Consider the following 23,792-nt stretch of genomic DNA (forward strand, 5'->3'; position numbering starts at 1 on the left):
GACCAGCGCGAGGCGTACGTCGTGAGCGTTTGCCCAGGACAGGGACGTAGTCGCCAGTACTCTCACATTATTTTCTGAAGACGCCATTGTGTGCAGTGAGGAAATCCGTAACTACCTGGCCGGGATTTCCACGTTGTTGCCCCGAATAGCGGCGTGTGCCTTTAAGGTAAATGAGGAGGTAATGCACACGTACAAAGGAAAAAAAGAAGAGTTGCAGCTGTCGAGTATTTTATAAGAGATCCCAATGTGCTTTATCGGCTAGCTGGGTAAATGTCGGACTTCAGATCAAAAGATGAGGCCTTCTTTATTCTATTTGTTTGGCCACTGGCTACCCAGCTATTTAGCCAATTGCACTGTTATGTATTATCTCACAATTACATACGAGCTGTTACGTAAACAGTGGACTTTGGACACATCTCACTAACGTGTCGGTGGTAGAGGAATCTAATAAAGACACCCAGACGTCTACAAGAAGATAACACATTAATAAGGTTAGATATACTATGTACACTTCATCACTGAGACAGACATAATTTTGAAGTGCTGTAGGTTCAATGGGATACCGATATGCACGTACGATTACATAGATGGCGGTAGTATAGCGAACACTAGGTATGAAAGGTCAGTGCAGTGACGGAGTTGTCATTTGTACTCAGGTGATCCATGTGACAAGGTTTTCGAAGTGGGTTATGGCTGCACGAGGGGAATTAATAGACTTTGAACGCTGAATATTAGTTGGAACTAGACGGATTGGACATTCCATTTTGGAAATTGCGAGGCAATTCAGTATTCCGAGATCCACTGTTCAGGAGTGTGCCGAGAATACCAAATTTGAGGCATTAAGTCTCACTGCAGCCGGCCGTTATTGCCGATCGGTTCTAGGCGCTTCTCTCTGGAAACGCGCGACCGCTACGGTCGCAGGTTCGAATGCTGCCTCGGGCATGGATGTGTGTAATGTCCTTAGGTTAGTTAGGTATAAGTAGTTCTAAGTTCTAGGGGACTGATGCCCTCAGATGTTAAGTCTCATAGTGCTCAGAGCCATTTGAACCTCTCACCGCGGACAACGCAGCGGTCGACGGCCTTCACTTAACGACCGAGAGCAGCGGCGTTTGAGTAGAATTGTCAGTGCTGACGAACAAGCAACACTGCGTGAAGCAAGTGCAGAACTCAATGTGGGACGTACGACGAACGACAGTGCTGCGAAATGTGGCGTTGATGGGCTTGGCAGCTGACGAACGGACGCGAGTGCTTTTCCTAACAGCACGGCATCGCCCGCGGCGCCACTCCTGGACTCGTGAGCATATCGGCTGGACTCTAGACGCCTGGTAAATTGTGGCTTTGTCAGATGAGTCCCGATTTCAGCTGGTAAGAGCAGATGGTAGGATTCGAGTGTGCTGCAGACACCACGAAATCGCGGACCCAAATTGTCAACAAGGCACTGTGCAAGCTGGCGGTATCTCCGTAATGTTGTGGGCTGTGTTTGCACGGAATGCATTGGATTTCCTGGTCCAACTGAACGGCTTGGAGACCAGTTGCAGCCGTTCATGGACTTTGTTTCCAAATAACTACGAAATTTTGATGCCACCAGGCCACAACTGTTCGTGATTGGTTTGAAGAACATTCTGGACAATAGCGAATGAATGGTTTGGCCAGCAAGAACCCCTCGACGTGAGTCCCATCTAACATTTATGGGACATAATCGAGAGGTCAGTTCGTGCACAAAATCCTGCTCCTAAAACATTTTCAAAGTTATTGGCGAATACAGAGGCAGCATGGCTCAGTATTTTTGCAGGGGACTTCCAGTGACCTGTTGAGTCCATTCGACGTCGGGTTGCTGCACTATGCCGGGCAAAATGAGGTCAGACACGATATTAGGAGGTGTCCCATGACTTTTGTCACCCCATTGTATAAATAGTGTTTAGTGGCGTTGTGCTGTGTAGACGTATTGCCCTCAGTGCGGTCTTCCGTACGAATGTTGGTAAGTCTACAGTACAGAAGCACTGAATCTGGAGGCGAACCTCTGACAATGGAACCGCGCCTCCTTGTCATCACCAATTTCGTTCAAATTACAGTATAAGCAGGGCTTGGATGTAAATGAAAGTGACAAATGAGAGCTCCAGGTGGCCACGTGTGCAGGAAAAAAAGCGTTTTCGCACGGATTGGACGTTGCATGGGCCATTTATGGTAACGCAGTTTCCAGGTTCCGGTTGGGGTAGCGGAAAGAATACAGAAATTGTCATTGTCAATGAAATTCTCCAACAGCCGAGTAACTAAGATGTTATTTTATTTTATTCTGAAGGCTACCATTGTCAGAATTTCACAATGCCACCTTAAAGCCCAATATGCATCTCTCCAAATAATCGAAAATGTCATATAGTGCCTTAAATCTCTGGATATCGTTAATTAAAAATAAAATAAAATAACATCTTAAGTTACATGACTAATGCAGAATTTCATTGACATTGGCAGTTACTTAACCAGCCTAGTCCCCTGTCCATGATGAACCAACAGAGACAGAATACAGGACGATAATCCGAGGGTCATGCGTTTGAGAGCGTATGGGGAAATATTTTTATTTTCAATTTTTACGTTAAGTACACTGCAGATCAACCGAAATGATGATCAATGTACTCTATGCATTAATATTTCCATGAAAGGCGTGAAAGGAGAAAGGCAAATTTAGGATTGTAAATAATTTCCAGAAAGGGTTCTAAGCCATACACGAGAATTGCGTTTATGAAATTATTCTTTTATTATTTTACACATGATGATTTACACGCGCTGAGGTGATATTCATCGAAAAAAAAAAAAAAAAACAGGAGAAGCAATAAATTTATCGGCACCTTGCACGAGTTTACAGTTACACGAATCTTTTAAAGTGTCTATTGAAAGTTAAACGTCGTTTACATTCCTAAAAGGTTCATATTGGCGGCAAACCATGCCAAATACTGGTGAGGATAACTAGAGGCTATGTATTTTGGTTCTGTCTCCTGGGGATGTGATTTCTTCTTGTCTCTCGATGAGATAAGAGCAATTTTGAAGCTTTTTGATCAATTCTTTACCTGTCGATAAAAATAGATATAGTAGGATTGCATTAACCGACGAGGACTGCTTGAAGATCAAAATGAAACTAACAGAATGCGAAGTCATTTACGCTTTAATTACAGTTCCTCCGTGGGAAGTTCTCGTGGACGCTGACGAACTGGTGATGGAAAACAGCGACAAAATTTGTGAATATCATCGTTCCACAATTACGAAACTTTCACAACATTTCCCCCAAATTTCACGGAGTTTGTTGCATGAAACTGTGATAAAGAAGCTTGGTTACCACAGATATTTTGCTAGGTGGGTTCCCAATATCCTAACAAAAGACCGCAAAAAAAACAGACTGGCTGCAGCAGTGATCTTCCTCAAAGATTGCGAGAATAATGGTTATGGACCACATCGTAACTGGGAATGGGACTTGGGTGCAGCATGTCAGTTGTGAAAGAAAGAGACAGTCAATGGAAAGTGGACTTACATTCTCCCAAGAAACCAAGGAAGTGTTTGCAGGCGCTGTCCTCAAGAAAGAATATGGCTTTTTGTTTTGGGACTCAAGAGAGTAATTCTCGTCGATTTCCTTAAAAGTGACAACAGTTAACTCAAGCACCGACAAAGTTAAGGCGGGCGATACAAAACAAGCAGCGGGGAAAATTTATTCCAAAAGTATTTTTTTTTTCCTCTCGCGACAACGCATGTCTACACACGGCTAGTCGTATCGGAGAGCTCCTACAAGATTTTGGATGTGAGGTGTTTGATCATTCACTCCACCATAGAGCCCGGATTTGGCGCCGAGCGACTGCCGCCTCTTCCCAGCAATGAAGACATGCCTCGCTACACAACGCTTTGATACTGACGCCGAACTGCATGCCGACATAAACCAGTGGCTGCCATCGTAGGAAGCAGATTTCTACAGAACCGGTATTGAAACATTTGTGCCACGGTACGATAGCGCCTCAATTTGAGTGGCGATTATGTAGAAAAATAGCTTAAGACTGTGCTTTTAAAATGTATATAATAAAATTTGGATTTTCCATATTAATTTTATATTTCAAAGGGTCTGTTACGTTCTGGATGCCCTCGTATCTTTTCCCTTTGCCTTTGCTTGTCATGAAAATATTGATAAATTCAATATATTGGGCATTATTTCGGTTGATTTGAAATGTTATATACGTAAAAATTGAAAATGAGAGTTTCTGCTTTGGGACTCCATTCTACAACCTTCGGATTATCGTTCTGCAGTCTTTCCGCTGCGCCACCGCTGCCTGGATGCTATGTCAACGTAAACAGTTCATGCCTAGAACGATCCACACCAAAAAGGCTACTTTTCCTAAACGCTTGGCCACATGGAGCGTCCACTTCTGTCACTTTCGTTTCTGGCCACGCCCTGCGTATGCGACAGATTTGGACGAAAAGGATGACGACGAGTAGGCTCGATTTCCTTTTGAATTGCGACTGTTTAAGAAGGTGCGCCGGCCTCTCAGAGTCGCACGCAGTGAGGTCGTGCCCTGTGGTGGCGTGTAGGCGTGGCGCCACCCAGCGGAGAACGGCAGGTTTGAACATGTGTGCCGTTCCCCTCGAAGCTGAGAGGAGGCGTTATGTGCGTTCGGCGAAGCTGGCGTCGATACCGCACTGCTTTTCTTAATTACATATTATCACTAGAAATAACACAAACAAACATTTTTATTCTGGTCTGTGGATAATACAGCGTGCAGTCACGTTAATAGACCAGCTGTCAAAAGTCTGGAAAACCGCCTTCTGCAATGCGGACTACTACGATTGGTTGGTTGGTTGATTTGGGAGAGGGGACCAAACATCGAGGTCATCGGTCCCATCGGATTATGGAAGGATGGGGAAGTAAGTCGGCTGTGCCCTTTCAAAGGAACCATCCCGGCATTTGCCTGAAGCGAGTTAGGAAAATCGCAGAAAAGCTAAATCAGGACGGCCGGACGAGGGTTTTAACCGTCGTCCTTTCGAATGCTTGTCCAGTGTGCTAACCACTGCGCCGTGTCGATTGGTAGACTACTATGAGACGTGCAGGAAGAGTGTCAGTAAGGTTCTGGAAGGTACGAAAAGAAATGTGGAGCCGTGCTGACTCCAGAGTCGTGGACAGCTGCGCCATGTTTCTCTGCTGAGGATCCATGGCGCGAACAGCCCACCCGAGGTGGCCGTCCAGATTCTCGAATGGGTTCGAATCCACGGAGTTTGGTGGCCTGTAGAGTAGGATAAACTCATACTGCTGCTTTTCGATCTACACACTTACACAGCGTGCTGTGGTACATGTTTCATTACCCTGCTGCTAGATACCATCGTGCACAGGAAACACACACTGCGTATAGGAAAATCCAGTGTGGAATGTAGCAGTATTACGAAAAGGAAAGTTGCCACTCCCCATACAGCGGAGATGCTGCTTCAGTTGCCAGAGACTGCTGTCATGTGTGTGTGAGTTGCGTTTGCGTGAGTGTGTCTGTCGTCCATTTTTTGAAGAAGGTCTTGCTGGTCGAAAGCTTATTTGCGACACTCTTTTTGTTGTGCTATCTGCGCCTCAGCATCTCCACTACATGGTGAGTAGCAACTACCAGTTGCCAGAGAATGCTATCATATGCGTGTAAGTTGCGTTTTCGTGTGTGTGTGTGTGTGTGTGTGTGTGTGTGTTTGTGTGTGTGGTCCATTTTTTACGAAGGCTGTGCTGGCCGAAAGCTTATTTGTGACAAAAAAAAAAGTGTGTGAATTCCTAAGGGACCAAACTGCTAAGGTCATCGGTTTCTAGTCTGACACACTACTTAAACTAACTTAGACTAACTTATGCTAAGAACAACAGACACACCCATGCCTGAGGCAGGACTCGAACCTCCGACGGGGGGAGCCGCACAAACCGTGGCATGACGCCCTAGACCGCGCGGCTTATTTGTGACAGTATTTTTGTTGTGCTATCTGCGACTCAGCATCTCCACTATATGGTGAATAGCAACTTCCCTTTTCATAATATTGAAACTGCGTATAGGGGTGGACATGGGTCCTAGGGATAGATGCGTACTTGTGTTGACCGCTATTGCCTTCCAGAATGACCATATTACCCAGGGAATGCCACGAAAACATTCCTCAGATAATAAAGCTCCGGCCTGGACTCTTCCGACGATTGTTCTTTGCTTTCAGACATTTCACTCCTTACACGCCAGCGACCATATGTCCGATGGAACATAAAACGCGATTCATCTGAAAAGGCGTCCGCGGCTAGTGGTCTTGAGGTAGCGTTCTCGCTTCCCGCGCACGGGGTCCCGGCGGGGTCAGGGATTTTCTCCGCCTCGAGATGACTGGATGTTGTGTCTATTTCATCCTCATTCACTCGCCAGTCGCCGTAGTGGCCCCCGCGAGGGGTCTCCCGGCCACCAGTGCCATACGCTCATTATTATCATTATCTGAAAAGGCCACCAGTCACCAGTCAGTGGACGTCCAGTTGGGGTACCGGCTTGCAAACGGCAGTCAGCATGGGTGCATGAATCAGGCTTCTGCTGCGGAGGCCTATGCAGAGCAAAATTCTCAGAACGGTTGTTGGGGAGACACTGTTGACAGCCCCTTGATACATCTGGCGGTCATTTGCAAACAGTTACTCGTCTCCAGAATGAGATTTTCACTCTGCAGCGGAGTGTGCGCTGATATGAAGCTTCCTGGTAGATTAAAACTGATGTGTCGACAGAAGTGCCGACACAGTGTTATTTTGAGGGGGCCGATATACACGCTATAAGCTCACGCAGAATATCGTGAAGTCTGAAACAGGACGCTCAATTAATGCTATAAAGAAAAGTACGTTGCTTTGGGAATACTTAACTTTAATCCATCCTTTTGGTATACATCGTTCTTGTTGAGACATGCTTCAGACGATAATTATCAATTGCTATGTAAGGCTATTGGCGCCTTGCTAGGTCGTAGCCATTGACTTAACTGAAGGCTATTCTATCTGCTCGGCAAAGGAGCGAGGCTTCGTCCATGTAGTCGCTAGCTACGTCGTCCGTACAACTGGGGCGAGTGCTAGTCCGTATCTCGAGACCTGCTTTGTGGTGGCGCTCGGTCTGCGATCACACAGTGGCGACACGCGGGTCCGACATGTACTAATGGACCGCGGCCGATTGAAAGCTACCACCTAGCAAGTGTGGTGTCTGGCGGTGACACCACAAAAACTGTGTGCCGGACCGAGACTCGAACTCGGGGCCTTTGCCATTCGCGGGCAAGTGCTCTACCATCTGAACTACCCGAGCAAGACTCACGCCCCGCCCTTACAACTTTACTTCTGTCAGTATCTCGTCTCCTACCTTCCAAACTTTAAAGATTCTCTTCTCCGTATCTTGGTGGAGCACTTGCCCGCGAAAGGTAAAGGTCCCGAGTTCGAATCTGTGTCCGGCACACAGTATTAATCCGCCGGGAAGTTTCATATCAGTTGCTCCTCTGTTCGCCCGGACACATCTCCGCAGCCGTCGTTCGCCCGTCATGTATGACACGTTGTGCATCACAGTTGCCTCGTTGGCGGTTTAGGATAGCGCCATTTTCACATGCGCGGTTTACTTTAACCACAGCGGCATGCGAGCAGTTTAAAAACTTAGCCTTTTCGGGAATGCTCCACCCATGGCCCGAAAGCAAATGTTCATGCACTTCTGGACGACAGATAAATCGCTGCGATTCCGCATTACGACAACGAGTACACTGTTTTTCGAATCCGCCTGACACCCTTAATATACCCTCCACTGTTAGTGCCGCCACCTGCTGTCTGTGAGTCGTTATTGTACGTTGGCATCGAAAAAAAAAAATGGTTCAAATGGCTCTGAGCACTATGGGACTTAACATCTGTGGTCAGCAGTCCCCTAGAACTTAGAACTACTTAAACCTAACTAACCTAAGGACATCACACACATCCACGCCCGAGGCAGGATTCGAACCTATGACCGTAGCGGTCGCTGGGCTCCAGACTATAGCGCCTAGAACCGCACGGCCACACCGGCCGGCGGCATCGAACATAGGCGACTGTTATATTAATATGACTGGGTCGTGGGACTGGCAAGTCTTTTTCACTGTAGTGAGCGTTATGGGGATCATCCTTGGAATCAAATAACTAATCGGGCAAGAGATTAACACTGTACCCAAATAACCAGTTATAAAATGACTAAATGGTTGCATACAGTTTCTTCTTTTTCTTATGGTAGCAGCTGCTGGTGTTCACTACTGGGTCGGTGTCTTCATAGCTTGGGAGATAAATGTTTGTCTCTTGAAAGTTTCTTCCGGTGTTGACGCAGAGTTTTGGCTGTCGGGCAAGGTTCGTGACACTTCCAAGTGAAGGAATTCCCAGTTTGACGACTGCCTTACAAGGTTTGTCCTGCTGAATGACGTAGCCGAGCAGCAATTGATCAACTTCTGATGGGTGATCTTCGTTACTTCGAGAGGTTAAAACTTTGATTCTGTAGAGGTGTGCAGCATTAACACCCCTGTCCATTTCGCATTGTTGTAATGGATGTTGTACTCCGTTGTGAAAGTTTAGTGTTCTTACTGTTCACTTCACCTCTAGTAACCATTTATGTTAATGTGAAACTATATCTGGCTCGGTCATTCAATCCTACGTTCAGAAGGACGATGCATAATACAGCACTGAGGTCTTGAAGAAACCAACCTTTGGAGTGAATTCGCTTTAAATATTTTTAGTCCATTCGGCAGGTTTCTATATAAAAATTGCTTCGATGGCATTCAAAATAGTGTTTAATGATCTTTGCAAGCAGTACAGGTGTGTCTTAGATGTCGCTAGACGCAGCTGTGTTGTTTTCTCGATGTGTTTCTCGCCACAGCCGTGATGTGACTCCACTCTCCTCCTGTAGCCTTCTAGCGTCGACGTCACTCTTTGGACAGAAAAAGAGTTTGCACGCGGGAAGGAGAAAGTTTCTCAGGAGCACGTTTCAGACGCCCGAGGTTTTCATACTTGCTAAATCCGCTTTTGAAGTAAGAAAACATCGAGAAATTGCCTGTTGGTTTCTGTCCCTGGTTCTTCGGCCGACGTTTGTGCGGCGAGTTTTTTCTGACGTTTCGCGAGCACGATGTGGCTGGTATTGTCAGTGCTTCACTCTTCTTTGCCATCAGCAATGGAGGCTGGAACTTTGGTAGTGCCAGCCACTCGTGCTGGTGGATCGTCAGAAAAATCGTCAAACAAACATCGGCCGAAGAAGCAGGGACAGAAACCAACAGGCACTTCGTCACCAAGTGACCACGAAAGCCTTAACAATTTTGTAAGAAAACATCACACAACACTTGCCCCTTACCACCACTGTGCTGATATTAAGTACGCCGACAAATAGAACTGATGAGTATATCCGCCTGCTTCCGAAGTTCTTTCGCACTGTATACGCCGACAGTAGCTAGTTTTCCAAATTTATTTACGGATTTCACGCTCATTTTAATGCATTCAAAGCTAGACACGATTTCTACGTTCTTATATATTAGCCGCTATTTATTCTTATAAAACACCTGTTGGCCTTGTCCTTGCTTCTATGCCTTGCGCATACCTATCGCGTTTCATTTTCCCGGCTGCAACATTTAGTTCTCTGCCATGTCCACCTGCTACACTTTCTTCTTTCTGTGCCTATCTAAACCTTCAGCTAGCACATCTTTCATTACATCTAGCACAAAACTCAATTCTTATTCACTTTCAGCTATTACTGATGCATCAGCGATGAATCGTTTTGTGCTAATTTTGTGCCCTTGACAAACAACAACAGTTCCTTAATTGCCTTTTCAACGAACAAAGAAACATCAATGGGGACAATGAACTTTTCTTTCATCTTTCCTAGTTTGGAAGTCTTATACAAATCTGTCAGTGGAGACTATTCTAATTCGGGTTAAGGCAAGAGAGTGGATTTCCATCTCCCTACCTGAAAAAGCAAAAACATTTTATTTCATCCTAGATCGTAAAACATCTTTCCATATTTATAACGCCACAACAAGCACCGAAATACGACCCCGTTTGCATTTCGAATGTGGTTCTCCAGTCCATATACAAACACACCATCGTTTCGCTGCGTGTTTATACATGCTAGCGGCTTTCGCTAAACAGAAAATCGTTTTCTGTGATCAAATCTAAGGCGAAGCGCTAGATTTGTCAGATAAAGTTGAGGGAAGGCAACATCTGACAAAAGTCCCCTATTGTACCATGGGAAATATATTTGACAAAGCAACTTTGTCAGAGAAATTTGATAGTGTAATACCGATCTAAGGCTGAGATCAGAGCGTCACCGACAACGGTCGCCAGAGGTCGCCCGATAACATCGGCCGACAGCTTGGTCGCCGTGCGTCCAATATCCGTGGCAGGATGAAGGAGATTAGGATAAGTGAAGGTACAGCGTAATCTTTCGAGGAGCTTATATTTTAGCCTCCTTGGGCGGAGTGGATTCCACGATGCTCCATGCTTCGAGACTTGCGCTACATTGCGGATTTTGCTGTTTAAAGGATGTGAATAAGCTAGTTCTGTCCTCAGTTATTGGAATAACCAGACAAGAATATATGAGATGAAGAGGGAAACGTTCTGTTATGTATTGTTGTGGTTCGTAGTGACGTTGCAAACACTCTGCACAACTTCAAGTGAATTCAGCAAAACAGACATTTATAAACTAACTTTCAGGGACTGTCATTCAGCGTATGTGTGAGAGAGAATCATAAATTGCACAATAAGGTACTCTGGACACCTAAAGTACCGTACTGAAATGTTTCAAATGGCTCTGAGCACTATGCGACTCAACTTCTGAGGTCATCAGTCGCCTAGAACTTAGAACTAATTAAACCTAACTAACCTAAGGACATCACGCACATCCATGCCCGAGGCAGGATTCGAACCTGCGACGGTAGCAGTCACGCGGTTCCGGACTGCAGCGCCTAAACCGCGTGTGCGTGGTGCAGCTCTCGTAAATGTCGTCCCGCGCAGATTCTTCATTGGCGCATTGGATGTCTCTGTCGGTGGAAGCCAATTATCTGAAATTGCTGTCGACCAACTTTGGGGTATCTGTTTATTCGAAATTAACATTCAGAATGCCGTAATATAACTTTTTTCCTATTAGATCAATAATGAAACACTCATGTCACAAACTACTCGTAACCGAGAATTTGGCTACCATCGAACAAGACAGGAAGAGCTCTTAACGCCGACTGCCGACTTAGGCGCGCAGTCCGTATCTCTTACTAGTTTCGTCACAGTTCGTGGATTTCCGATCAAGTTCGTACTTACGGTACTAAGATATGCGTTTGTTATTGAAAGGGTGTGAATTTTAACGAGGCAAAATTATGATAAATAGTTTTAAACATCCAGTGGCTCCTCCTAGTATTCATGTTCCCATAAATGACTTTAATTATTAAATATAAATAAACAAAATCGGTGACTTTGGCGCCAATATGGCGGTACTTCCGGTCACGTATATTTCCCCGGCTGACGCTTGTTGCTAAGGTCCAGCGCCGAGCCCCACCGCACTACGCGCGACATACGGTCGCTTCGTCACCTAGCCAGCCAGCGTGGGAAATGCTCTCCGACTCATGGCTGGCTACGGACTACAGCACTTCCTAACTATCGTGAATACATCAATAAGAGACAATAATTTATTAAAACTGGTAAAAATGTCTTCCTCACGTAAGAGGCACCTTACAACATCCCGTGAGATGTGTGCGCTGTGTGACGTGAGACTGCATTTCCCGCCCGCGTCCACGTCAGCGATAGCTGCCCCGTCCGATGCACAGCTGAATAACGCGGATTCGGCCGCTCTCACTTGTGTGGCGTGGCCTTGCCGCTGGACGCGGCGTTCTGTCTGTTCAGTCCTTGAGCCATTTCAGTTATCTCTCTTCAAGACGTGGGAACTCAATTCGCTGTGTCCGCTTCCTCCTTCCTTACGTTACAGTTTCAGTAATTTTAGTGTCTGCTTCAAGAGTCTCGGCAGCAAGTGTGACGGAATGCCGAGTTCGCTGGCTGCATCCTGTATTGTTTTTCCCACTCCACGTTCCACGGCATCGATAACACGCTTTTGTTCCGCCAAAGTAAAACAGTTGTACGTCTTTGAAGTCATTCTTGCAATTGGTTTGTGTACTGTAGTATGTTGTGTATCTGTTGAGGAAACAGATAGCGTCGCGAACACTTAGAAGAGGCAGCAGTTGTCTGCAAACTGACGAAATAGTTCGAATTACCAATTTTATGTGGGCGGTATTTTGCGGAAATATTTGGCCGCAGTAGCGTTTACCGTCTATATTGCTGCTATGTGGCTGCAGTAGAAGGCAATTTTGCGATATGGACGGGCAATATTGCTGATGTTGCAGATAGTTACCGAAGTACGGCCGAGTGAGTGCCGGTGTTTTTTCACCAAGGGTCCTGCTCTCACCTTTCTTCCCTGCTGCAGTCACGTGTCAGAGAGAAACCTGTATCGTTTCGCTTCTGTTCTAGAGTTTGCGCGCATACATGTAGCACCCTGTTTTGCCTGTTGTAGAGTGGAGAACTGGACAAACGAGAGAACTATGAATTTCATAAATGCGTTTTGCCTACGACGAGAGCGATGTGGCATCGAAAGTAATGTATACAAAGATCGCACTTTGAAAAAGGACAGTTGTCAAACTGTTGCCCATGAGCTCGGAATCACTTCTGATGAAGCATACAAAAAATTCGAGACAGAAAATGTTGCCTAGGGATAGTGGGAGCGCAGGTGTCTATTCCGACACGTGATTTGTATTTGATGTCTCGAGTATCATAGTGTCATTGTATGTATGTATGTATGTTCCACATATCTTCCTAAATCAACGTATCGATTGCAACCAAACTTACAAGGATAAGTCCCCAGCGATGAGATCGACGTTTTGAATCTTTGTGCATGTGATTTTAATTAACTTCTTACGTTTTGTAATCCTGTATTTTTGTCCACGTTATTACATTCATTATTTCGGTTCCTTATTTTGCTTGAATTTCGATTTGTTTACAATCCCTTCTTTCATTTAAATCTTCATCTGTGTTCCTTTCTCGATTTTGTAAGACATTGCCGACCAAACTAATTGTTATCTTGTAACGAAAAATAAATTTTTAACTCAATTGCAAAGTCAAAGGGCCGGCCGGAGTGGCCGTGCGGTTCTAGGCGCTACAGCCGGGAACTGAGCGACCGCTACGGTCGCAGGTTCGAATCCTGCCTCGGGCATGGATGTGTGTGATGTCCATAGGTTAGTTAGGTTTAATTATATCTAAGTTCTAGGCGACTGATGACCTCAGAAGTTAAGTCGCATAGATTATTTCGTCTTAAATCGGCATTTTCAAGTGTTGTTACATAAATAAAAATAATTAAATTCACACGCACAAAGACCTCAACTGGAAAAAGGGCAATAGAACAGAAAATGATTGCAATTTGAAAAAAATTAATATGGTGATTAAAATGATGTGACAAAGGAATAGAAATAACAATACATTTAACTCAATTAATAATTGAAAATAAAAAATTTCAAAGCACCTGACAAGATTGAAACCCACAACTTCTTGCACTTGCAGCCCGTACTTTAAGCGTTACGCTGCGCGATCAGTCTATTAACTCTCTTTTTTTTAAAAAAAAAAAAAAAAAAAAAAAAGCTGAAGACATCACGCGAAATTCCGAAATTTTTGTCATCTATTTTTCGTAAACTACGGCCCACCAGGGTGAATGGCAGCGAGGTTTGATTTCTGGGACCTTAACCTACAGCACCACATAGATGATTTCAAAAAGTCAGTCCCTGCGCTAGGGACCTCTCCTTGTTAGTACACACATGACGTACTGTATTGGAATAAGCACTGTGGGAATGACATGCACCTGCCCTCATAGGGGTTGCGGTGGAGGTGGCATGAAAGCATAGCTCAGGAACGCCAGGAACATTTTCAATCAAATTTAGAGTTTATTTTTCACCCTGCAGCGGAATATGCGCTGATATGAAACTTCCTGACAGAGTAAAACTGTGGGCCGCATTGGAGCACGAACGCGGCATGTGTGCCTTTAGCCGGCACTTTTTCTACCAGTTGAACTACGAATCACGACTCAAGACCGATCCTCAAAATTTTAGTCACCAAGATGTTTCAACCAAATTTGGTGTATACAGGAATGATTATTTGAGTAGAAATGCTGTGGGAGTAAGATAGCTCTAGAGATAGCTTGGTTTGTTTGTTGGTTTGTGTGTGTGTGTGTGTGTGTGTGTGTGTGTGTGTGTGTTAGCTTCATGAATGATAAGTTTGTATTGTTCTGAGACAAAATAAGATAAAAAGACTAAATTTAAGAAATTAATGTGCTTCGCCAAAATTTTAGAGCGTCTTCAAATCGAATTATATTTATGTTAGAAAATAACTGGCATTTGTACATTACTCAGAAAACTTAGACACCTTAAAATAATGAAATCAGTGCCATTGGAGTGTTGCAGTGGAGGTCGTCGTCCCAGTGCTACATCGATAAATACATGTAGCTGTTTCTGTATCGTGGGACCTGCAGCATATATTAATGTCACGGTAGGACGTTATGCAGAGAATTGTAAAATAGTATGTTGCTTCACATTTTAGTTTGGTGTATAGGCTTACTTCGGCTTCATCGGCTTCATCAGTATATGTCCTGACGTTGTATATGGACATATGTCGACTTTCAGTAAACCGCTATTGTTGTCTGTAGTTGTTGGCTGTAAATATTTTTTTCAGCAAAGTTTTAAAGCTATTCAACAATTTGTTGTTGCACGTATATTATAATAGGTTTTCTTATCAGGTATTAAAAAATTTATTATGATATACGTGCAACAGCAAATTATTGAACAATATAAAACTTTGCTGAAAATAATATTACAACCAAAAACTACAGAGAGCAGTAATGGTTTACCCAAAGTTGACATATGTCCATCTACAACGTCAGGACATATACTGATGAAGGCGATAAAGCCGAAGTAAGCTTATAATCAAAATAAAATATCAAGCAGGATACTGTTTTCCAGTTCTCTGCATATGTTGCTGTATTGTTGTGATGAAATAAAAAAATCACTAATTAGATAGTTTACGGTATCTTGGGAAATTATAGCGTGTTCTAAATACATTCTAGTCCAAAATTACTAAAAACAAATGGAAATTATCTTTGTTTCTCGAAGACATGCTGACATTGCGATAAACAACTTCATTTAAGCAGATGTTGCTGCCACCTGCCGGAAACACGCAGAAAAGAAAACATGCAATGCACTGCAAGCGCATAATTTGTACACGCTACAGTCAGGCACAGAGACTTCCCTGACTTGGAAAAAAAAATAGTATTTGGATGTGTCATGTATGCTTCAGAACGTCTGAGGAGGATAAATACTAGGTACCGTGCTGCAAAAGTCAGAAGGCTAAGTCTCCTGAAGCATGCTATCCTTATTTCTCGACGCATGTTCTAATGTACGTTTTTGCTCTCCTTTGTTGCAGCTAAACGTGTCGGCGGAGCACGCCAAGTTCCAGAAGCAGCAGTGGCTGGAGACGATCAAGTACCCGTGGCACACGTACAAGGACCCCGACATCCGCCGCCAGTTCCAGAAGTACTCCGTGCTCGGCACGGCCGCCCTCTCCGAGGAGAAGTTCGACAAGGTCAGTCTCTGAAGATTGCCGTCAATTCTGCGAGCGAAACTTCACTCCAGCTGTAGTGTTTTTTTTTTTTTCCTTCTTCTTCAGGTATATGGGTCAGTGTTATTACCTTGGTCTTCCAGGGGGGTTTCGGTAAAGATCACTCACACGGCCTGGAAGAGCTTTATCATTTGGCACTATGACTGCAGCACCTTAAGTGGCGTCACTGGCTCCTGAACACTTCGTGGTCCTTCCACGAAATATACATTGGCGGCAGTAGAAACGTTCTACAGTCAGCTCCAAATGCCGGTTCACTAAATTTTCCCAATAGCAGTCCTCGAAAACAGCGTCGCCATCCAGGCATTCCATTTGAGTTCCCGAAGCATCTTCGTAATATTTTCTTGTAGCTCGAACTTACCAATAACAAATCTAGCAGCCCGACTGTGAATTGCTTTGATATTGCCCTTCAATCCGACTTGGTACGGATCCCAAACAACCGAGCAGTACTCAAGTACAGATTGCACTAGCGCAGTGGCGCCCGCAGGAGGGCGGGGGGGGGGGGGGGGGGGGCAGTTGCAGTTTATTGTTAACTTTTACAAATGCATTCTTGAACAAAATTTAAGCGTTTTCCCTGAAGGCACGCCCATTGTTCTTTCTTTACATATTAAAAGAGTCAGTTGGGTCATAAAGGGACGTTAAACACATACGTAAAAAAATGATATCTTCTTTGAAAAATAATCTACGATACAGTATCTATATGACGAAAAATACAAAATTAAAGATAGATATCTATAGCCGGAATATTCGAGAGTTTAGTAACTGTAAACAATGCATATCTGATAAGGAAAGACCGTTTACATGTTAACAAACTCTGGGCATTACTAATAAGCTATAATAAAATAAAGCGAATCTGCCGATCGACAAACTACCACATGTGTACGTGGTCCCATTAAGAATGGTACCCATGGTGAGAGTTAATGTTGACTTACAGGGTACTAAAATGTCACCCTCTCTGTTCCCACCTCACCAGGTACAAACCTCTTCATAAACCTCAACTGGCAACATAATACAGTTGCACAACAAAACAAACTCGGCAAAATTTTATTCTTTCAAATTTCAAATAATGGTTAACAATTGTCAGACGCTAATTTAAATTAGCGTATTGTATTATGTTCCTTTTCGTTTGCTGAAGAAGTGGTCGAGGGTACTGTGTGGCCACTAATATCGCTACTTGTCTGTAGAAGTAGGCAATATTCGTCATTGGAACTACTGCCAACGAATGTGATTTAGCAAGGTGTGGCGTGAGCTAGCTTCATTTCCGGAACGTTCTAGATGAGTCTTGCTATGTTCTAATAGGAAAATATCGCATAAATATTTCCACATCCATCGCAAGAAACCGCTCCAAACGATCGCGCGAAGCTCAAAGTCGCTGGCTTGCGGTCTAATGGACATCGCGCTGTTTCATTGTTGAACCAAAACCCCTCCCTCCCTCCCTCGCCCACTGTGATACGATTTCAGCTTCTGTTCTTTAGTCATCGCTCAGTTTGGTTCGGCATCGCATCGCTTTAAGGGTTGTGTAAATTCATTGTGAGTTGTAAGTGCACGGTGGTGCATGATTGTGGTTTGCATAGACGTTTGTGCGTTGTGAAAGTAAAAGCGCAATGTATACAGTGGCAAAATGACCGATATACGTAAGTTTTTTGTACCTCAAAAGCGAATGAAAACTACAAATGAAAGTGGAGGTGTCGAAGAAGATATGATGAGGTATCTCAGGAAAAGGGTGAGTCAAACGCAACCATTACTATTAAAAATTCCAGTAGTTGTGCTGATGGAGAAAATAAAGACGAAGCCAGTACCTCTGCTGCCTTCAAGTGCGGTTTACACAGTTGAGTGTAGTGAACCGGTTTTTTCCGGACTGTTAACTTAAATCCAACTGCGTTCACTGCATGAGCAGTGTTTTTAAACGCTTTATATGATGAAAATTTTTTGCCCCTACTGAGACAAAAACCTGCGGGCGCGCCTGCACTACCGTCCTATATGTAGCCTCCTTTACAGATTAACTGTACTTTCCTGAAACTCTTCCAATAAAACGAAGTCGACCATTTGCCTTCCTCACTACAATCCTTACATGCTCGTTGCATTTCATATCGCTTTGCAACATTCTGCCTAGATACTTGAAGGACTTGACTGTTCAAGCAAAACAGCACTAATGCTTTATTCGAAAATTATAGGTTTGGTTTCCTACTCATATGCTTTGGTTTACGTTTTTCTACTTTTAACGCGAACTGCTGTTCATCGCACCAACCAGAAATTTTGTCTAAGTCGTCATGTATGCTCTTTCAGTCACTCAATGATGACATCTCCCCGGACACCACAGCATCATCAGCAAACAGTCGCATATGGCTTCTCGCCCTGTCCACCAGATCATTTATGTATGCAGAGAATAATAGCTGTCCTCTCACACTTCCCTGGGGCGCTGCAGACATTCTTGTCTCTGATGAACACTCACCGTCGAGGGCAACGTACTGAGTTATATTTTTAAGAAGGCTTCTAGCCAGTAACATATCTGGGAAACTGTATGGTCGAATCTTCGTTAAGAATCTGCTGTGGGGCGCCGTGTCAGACACTTTCTGGAAAACTAGGAATGTGGATACAATAATCTTACTTTTCTGGGGAGTCTTCGTTTCATATAGTTCTTCTGACACTCCTCATAGAGCTGTCACGTTGCAATTTTTCTCCTTTAGAGCCAGCCGCGTAAGGAGGTCAGATAATGACATGATTATTAGAAAGATGCACCAGAAAAGCTGCTTATAAAACTAATCTTCATTAACGACGGAGTGTTTCAGAATTTATCGCCAATGTCAAGTAGCTGCGAATGCAATTTTGGTGAGGCCGTGTACAAATTCGAATATCATTTATATTAAAGTGACTATATTATACTCGTAGTATGATGTGACCTCCATATTACGTCGTTAGTGGACTGTCTTGTAACTGTCGATGTCTAGATTACATGGTAAATTACATAAATATATTGAAAATAATACGTCAACTATGGTTTGACAGTAGTTTGAAAAATGTATGATTAAGTCGCTATTTGTTTACAAAGATTATACCGATGAACAGCGATATTATTTTACTAATTAAATTTTGTCACATTTATCTTTGGTAACATTAGAAATGTCAAACTACTGTCAAACTGTAATTAACGTGTCTTACCATGTAATAAGAACACTGACAGTTGTAAGACAGCTCAATAATGACGTAATATGAACGCCACATTATTCTAGATCTGCGTACAGTATAGTCACTTCAATATAAACAAGTCAAAAAATGGTTCAAATGGTTCTGAGCACTATGGGACTTAACATCTAAGGTCATCAGTCCCCTAGAACTTAGAACTACTTAAACCTAACTAACCTAAGGACATCCGACACATCCATGCCCGAGGCAGGTTCGAACCTGCGACCGTAGAGGTCTCGCGGTTCCAGACTGAAGCGCCTACAACCGCTCGGCCACATCGGCGGGCATAAACGAGTCACATTTATAAACAGCCTCACGAAAAATTATATTCGCACATGCTTGACAATGGCGATAAATGTCTAAACAGTCTGTCATTAATGAAGATTAATTATTATAAGCCGGCCGGTGTAGCCGAGCGGTTCTAGGCGCTTCAGTTTGGAATCGCGCGACCACTCCGGTCGCAGGTTCGAATCCGGCCTCGGGCATGGGTGTGTGTGATGTCCTTAGGTTAGTTAGGTTTAAGTAGTTCTAAGTTCCAGGGGACTGATGACCTCAGATGTTAAGTCCCATTAATTATTATAAGCAACTATTGTGGTGTACCTTTCTAATAAGTCTGTCACGTTATATTAAATGTTCAGTTAGCTGTTTGTGATTTCTTCCATTATACTCCCCAGCAACTTCAAATTTTCCAGCATTATGAGTTGTACCCCACCCACTGTCATGTTTACCGCATAGACCTCATCTTTTTCTCGTTGTCACTATAGGCTGACATTTCTTTGCCTTAAATTTTCTACTATACCGTTGTACAGCTTGTTCCTATATTGTTAGTAAATATGCAATTGGGTTAAGCCAACTGAAGATCGGTGAAAAGTCGAGACGCTTCTTGGCGTAAATAAAATTTTAAAAAAGCGACGGGTTGGTGTATTAGTTCTCGTGACAAACAGTCAGAGAGTATTAGGAGTTTTTGGAGACGAGCAGAAGGCAATCACTTGTTGGGCTGCGCGACAGCCAATACGCGGTAAGCGGAGAGCGAAGCAATCAGCTGGCTGTGTTTGCTCACCGTCACCGCAGCCGAGCGCCACCCGATATGCCCGCAGGAGCGACGCCGAACGCCGACCTGCCTCGTCGCCCGTCCACAGGGACGATCCGGCGTCAGGCATTGCTTTCCACTGCAAGCAGAGGCGTGGCACTGTTTGGGTATGGCGATGCACTTCGAGCCAATGTGAGAAGCGTGCGTAATACCGTGATAGGGGTTTGAACAGTCCCCTGCTGACATGCAGGGTCCATGGATTCATGAGTTTGTCTCCATACCTGCACACGTCCATCCGCTTTATACAATTTGAATGGAGTCTCGTCTGACCAGGCAACATGTTCCCAGTCATCAACAGTCCAATGTCGGTGTTGACGGGCCCAGGCGAGGCTTAAAGCTTTGTATCGTGCAGTCATCAAGGGTACACGAGTGGGCCTTCGGCTCCGAAAGCCCATATCGATGATGTTTTGTTGAACGTTTCGCACGCTGACACTTGTTGATAGTCCAGCACTGAAATTTGCAGCAATTTGCGGAAGGCTTCCACTTGTGTCACGTTAAACAATTCTCTTCAGTCGTCGTTGGTCCAGTTCTTGCAGGATCTCTTTCCGGCCGCAGCGATGTCGGAGATTTGATGTTTTACCGGATTCCTTATATACACGGTACACTCGTGAAATAGTCGTACGAGAAGACCCAGTTCATCGCTACCTAGGAGATGCTGTGTCCCATCGCTCGTGTGCCGATTATAATACCACGTTGAGGCTCACTTAAATCTTGACAGCCTGCCAGTGTAGCAGCAGTAACCGATCTAAGAAATGTGCCAGACACTTGTTGTCTTATATAGGCGTTGCCGACCGAAGGCCGTATTCCGCATGTTTACGTATCTCTGTATTTGAATAACTATGCCTATACTAGTTTCTCTGCCGCGTCAGTGTAAATATATGAAATATGTAAAGGAGAAACGTTGTTAACCACAAATCTCTAGAAGTTGTGACTATGTGACTGATTTATAACAGATTTTTAAACGATACTTCCGTAAACGTTCAGACAGACAGTGGCTATATGGTTTTTTTAAACAACAGTGTGAGGGTTTTCTGTTAAAACCGGCTGCTGGAAAGGAAATGCTGTGCTCTGCTGTGCTGTGAAAAGGTACGGTTTCGTATTCTTTGTCGCAATCAGTCTTAACTAAAGTAGCTGATCATTTAAACCATTGGAAAAATAGTTTCTCCTACTCATATTCTTTCTCTTTCGACATAATTTTAAACAAAAATTACATACAGGACAATGTGCTGTGTTGATTTTTTCGCGGCCGGCCGCTCTGGTCGAGCGGTTGTAGGCGCTTCAGTCCGAATCCACGCGGCTGCTACGGTCTCAGGTTCGAATCCTGCTTCGGGCATGGATGTGTGTAATGCTCTTAGGTTAGTTAGGTTTAAGTAGTTCTAAGTCTAGGGGACTGATGACCGCAGATGTTAAGTCCCATAGTGCTTAGAGCCATTTGAACCATTTTTTTTATTTTTTCCTCGCAGTCAGTTTTAACAGAAAACTGGAAAATTGTTTTTATGGCTCATCGCCTTCTGATTACCATGGTACTACGGAAACATCCGAAACTTCGTAATCCTACCTGTTCGTAGATTAAAAGTATGGGAAATACAGTAATTGAAACTACTATCCTTACAAATCCAGATAGCAACACAAAAGCCGGCCGCTTTGGCCGAAGTGTTCTAGGCGCTTCAGTCTGGAACCGCGCGACCGCTACGGTCTCAGGTTCGAATCCAGCCTCGGGCATGGATGTGTGTGATGTCCTGAGGTTAGTTAGGTTTATGTAGTTCTAAGTCTAGGGGACTGATAACCTCAGAGGTTAAGTCCCGTAGTGGTGAGAGCCATTTGATCCAACAACAGAAAAACGATTATACAACAAACCTTAACCAACACCGCCTACAAATTGAAGTGCAGAGGAGAGATGTCGGATGCCTTTGAAATCGGGACAAGAGTGAGACAAGGAGATGGATTGTCGCTGCTACTTTTCAGCTGTGTTTCAGAAAAGATCATCCGAGACTGGCGGAAAAAAATAAAAAGTTCGGTGGTATAAAATGGGGCAGCGCTAGGATACTGATATATGAATCTCACAGTCGGCTACCTAGATGATGTAGTGATCTTTCCAGACTACATACAAATGCGAACAAAACACCTTAACCAAGTGAAGACACATGCAGCGAAGGCCTAGGTTCCGCGATATGTAAGTGGTTCGAAGACTTCTTAAGTACGTTGCACTCGATAGCGAGTGTTCATCAGATACAGGGGTATCAGTAGTACACCAGGGAAGTGTGGACAGAACCGCTATTGTACTTTGTATACATAAATGATCTGACGGACAGGGTGAGCAGGAATCTGCGGTCTTTTGCTGATAATGCTGTCGCGTACGGGAAGATGTCGTTGAGTGACTTCAGGAGGATACAATATAACTTAGACAAAGTTTTGATTTGGAGTGATGAATGGCAGCTTGCTCTAAATGTAGAAAAGTGTAAGTTTATGCAGATGAGGAGGAAAAACAATCCCATAATGTTCGACTACAGAACTGATAGTGAAGCGTGACAGTCGGTTCGATTAGATATGTAGGCGTAACACTGCAGAGCGATATGAAATGGAATGAGCACGTGGGTTAATGCGGACGAGTACGAGAAACAGTCATGTAACGTCCGAATACAGCATTAGTAGGATGCAGCTTGACACAGTCATTTCGATTAAATATATAGCCGTAACGTTGCAAAGGGAAGCCGAACGCCCGAGTTCGTTTTATTGGGAGAATTTTGGGAAAGTGTAGCTCATCCACAAAGGAGACGACTTAGATAACGCTAGTGCGACACGTTCTTGAGTACTGTCAGCGTTTTTGGGATCACCACCAGGTCGGATCAAACGAAGACATCGAAGCGATTCACAGGGGGGGTTCGATGTATTACCGATAGGTTCAAAAATGTTCAAATGTGTGTGAAATCTTATGGGAATTAACTGCTAAGGTCATCAGTCCCTAAGCTTATACACTACTTAACCTAAATTACCCTAAAGACAAACACACACACCCATGCCCGAGGGAGGACTCGAACCTCCGCCGGGACCAGCTGCAAAGTCCACGACTGCAGTGCCTGAGACCGCTCGGCTAGTCCCGCGCCCGATTGGTTCGATCAGTACACAGATATTTCGGAGATGCGTGGTGAACTCAACTGGGAATCCCTGGCGGGAAGACGATCGGCTTTCGGCAAAGCACTAATGCGCAGATTTAGAGAACCGGCGTTTGAGGCCGACTGTAGAACGATTTTACTGCCGCCGCCCTACATTTCGCGTAAGGACCACCAAGATGAAAGACATTAACGCTCGCACGGACGCTTTTAGGCAGTCGTTTCTCCCTCGCCCTATTTGCAAGTGGAACAGGAGAGGGAATGAGTTGTAGTGGTATAACGTATCGTTCGCCATGCACCGTGCGGTGGTTTGTGGAGTATGTATGTAGATGTAGATCTGGCTTTCACAGAAGAATTCAGTGCCAATTCCAGTTTGAAAACGGGAATCATAACAAATATTACGTCATGTTCTTCCTTTCTGAGGTTAGTTTCACTCCTGTGGCTATATGTTTGAGACCCTCAGCTTTCTGTTACGAAGGTAAGCCTTCAGCCATGTAAGAGGGATGCTATAAATGCCATAAAACTTTAGTTTGCCAAGTGTACTCTTGTGATCCACACTGTCACTGCCTTCGGCATGGAAACAGCTGCGCCTCTGTGGGGTGTCCCCTGCTTGTGTCGTTAAGCGGCCGTGTGGAAAGGCCGTTATGCATCGAAAGACTCGAAGCGAAAGAAACAGCGTCGTCTCACGCCAAAATAAAAAAAAGTAACAGACGGGGGTTTGTGTCTCTCTGCGTGACCA

The 23,792-nt window shown here is 44.3% G+C and overlaps 1 protein-coding gene across 2 annotated transcripts in view; it reads left to right on the forward strand.

The window, feature by feature from the left end:
* The window catches only part of LOC126428413 (angiotensin-converting enzyme-like), a 289,344-nt gene that overhangs the window by 191,619 nt on the left and 73,933 nt on the right, over positions 1-23,792 (forward strand). For both annotated transcript variants that reach the window (XM_050090336.1, XM_050090337.1), the window contains exon 3: positions 15,479-15,637. In XM_050090336.1, coding sequence (XP_049946293.1) covers positions 15,479-15,637 — 159 coding nt within the window. The remainder of the gene's footprint in view (positions 1-15,478; positions 15,638-23,792) is intronic.

The sequence above is a fragment of the Schistocerca serialis genome, chromosome 12, assembly GCF_023864345.2.
Source record: "Schistocerca serialis cubense isolate TAMUIC-IGC-003099 chromosome 12, iqSchSeri2.2, whole genome shotgun sequence".
In the NCBI taxonomy this organism is placed as follows: Eukaryota; Metazoa; Arthropoda; class Insecta; order Orthoptera; family Acrididae; genus Schistocerca; species Schistocerca serialis.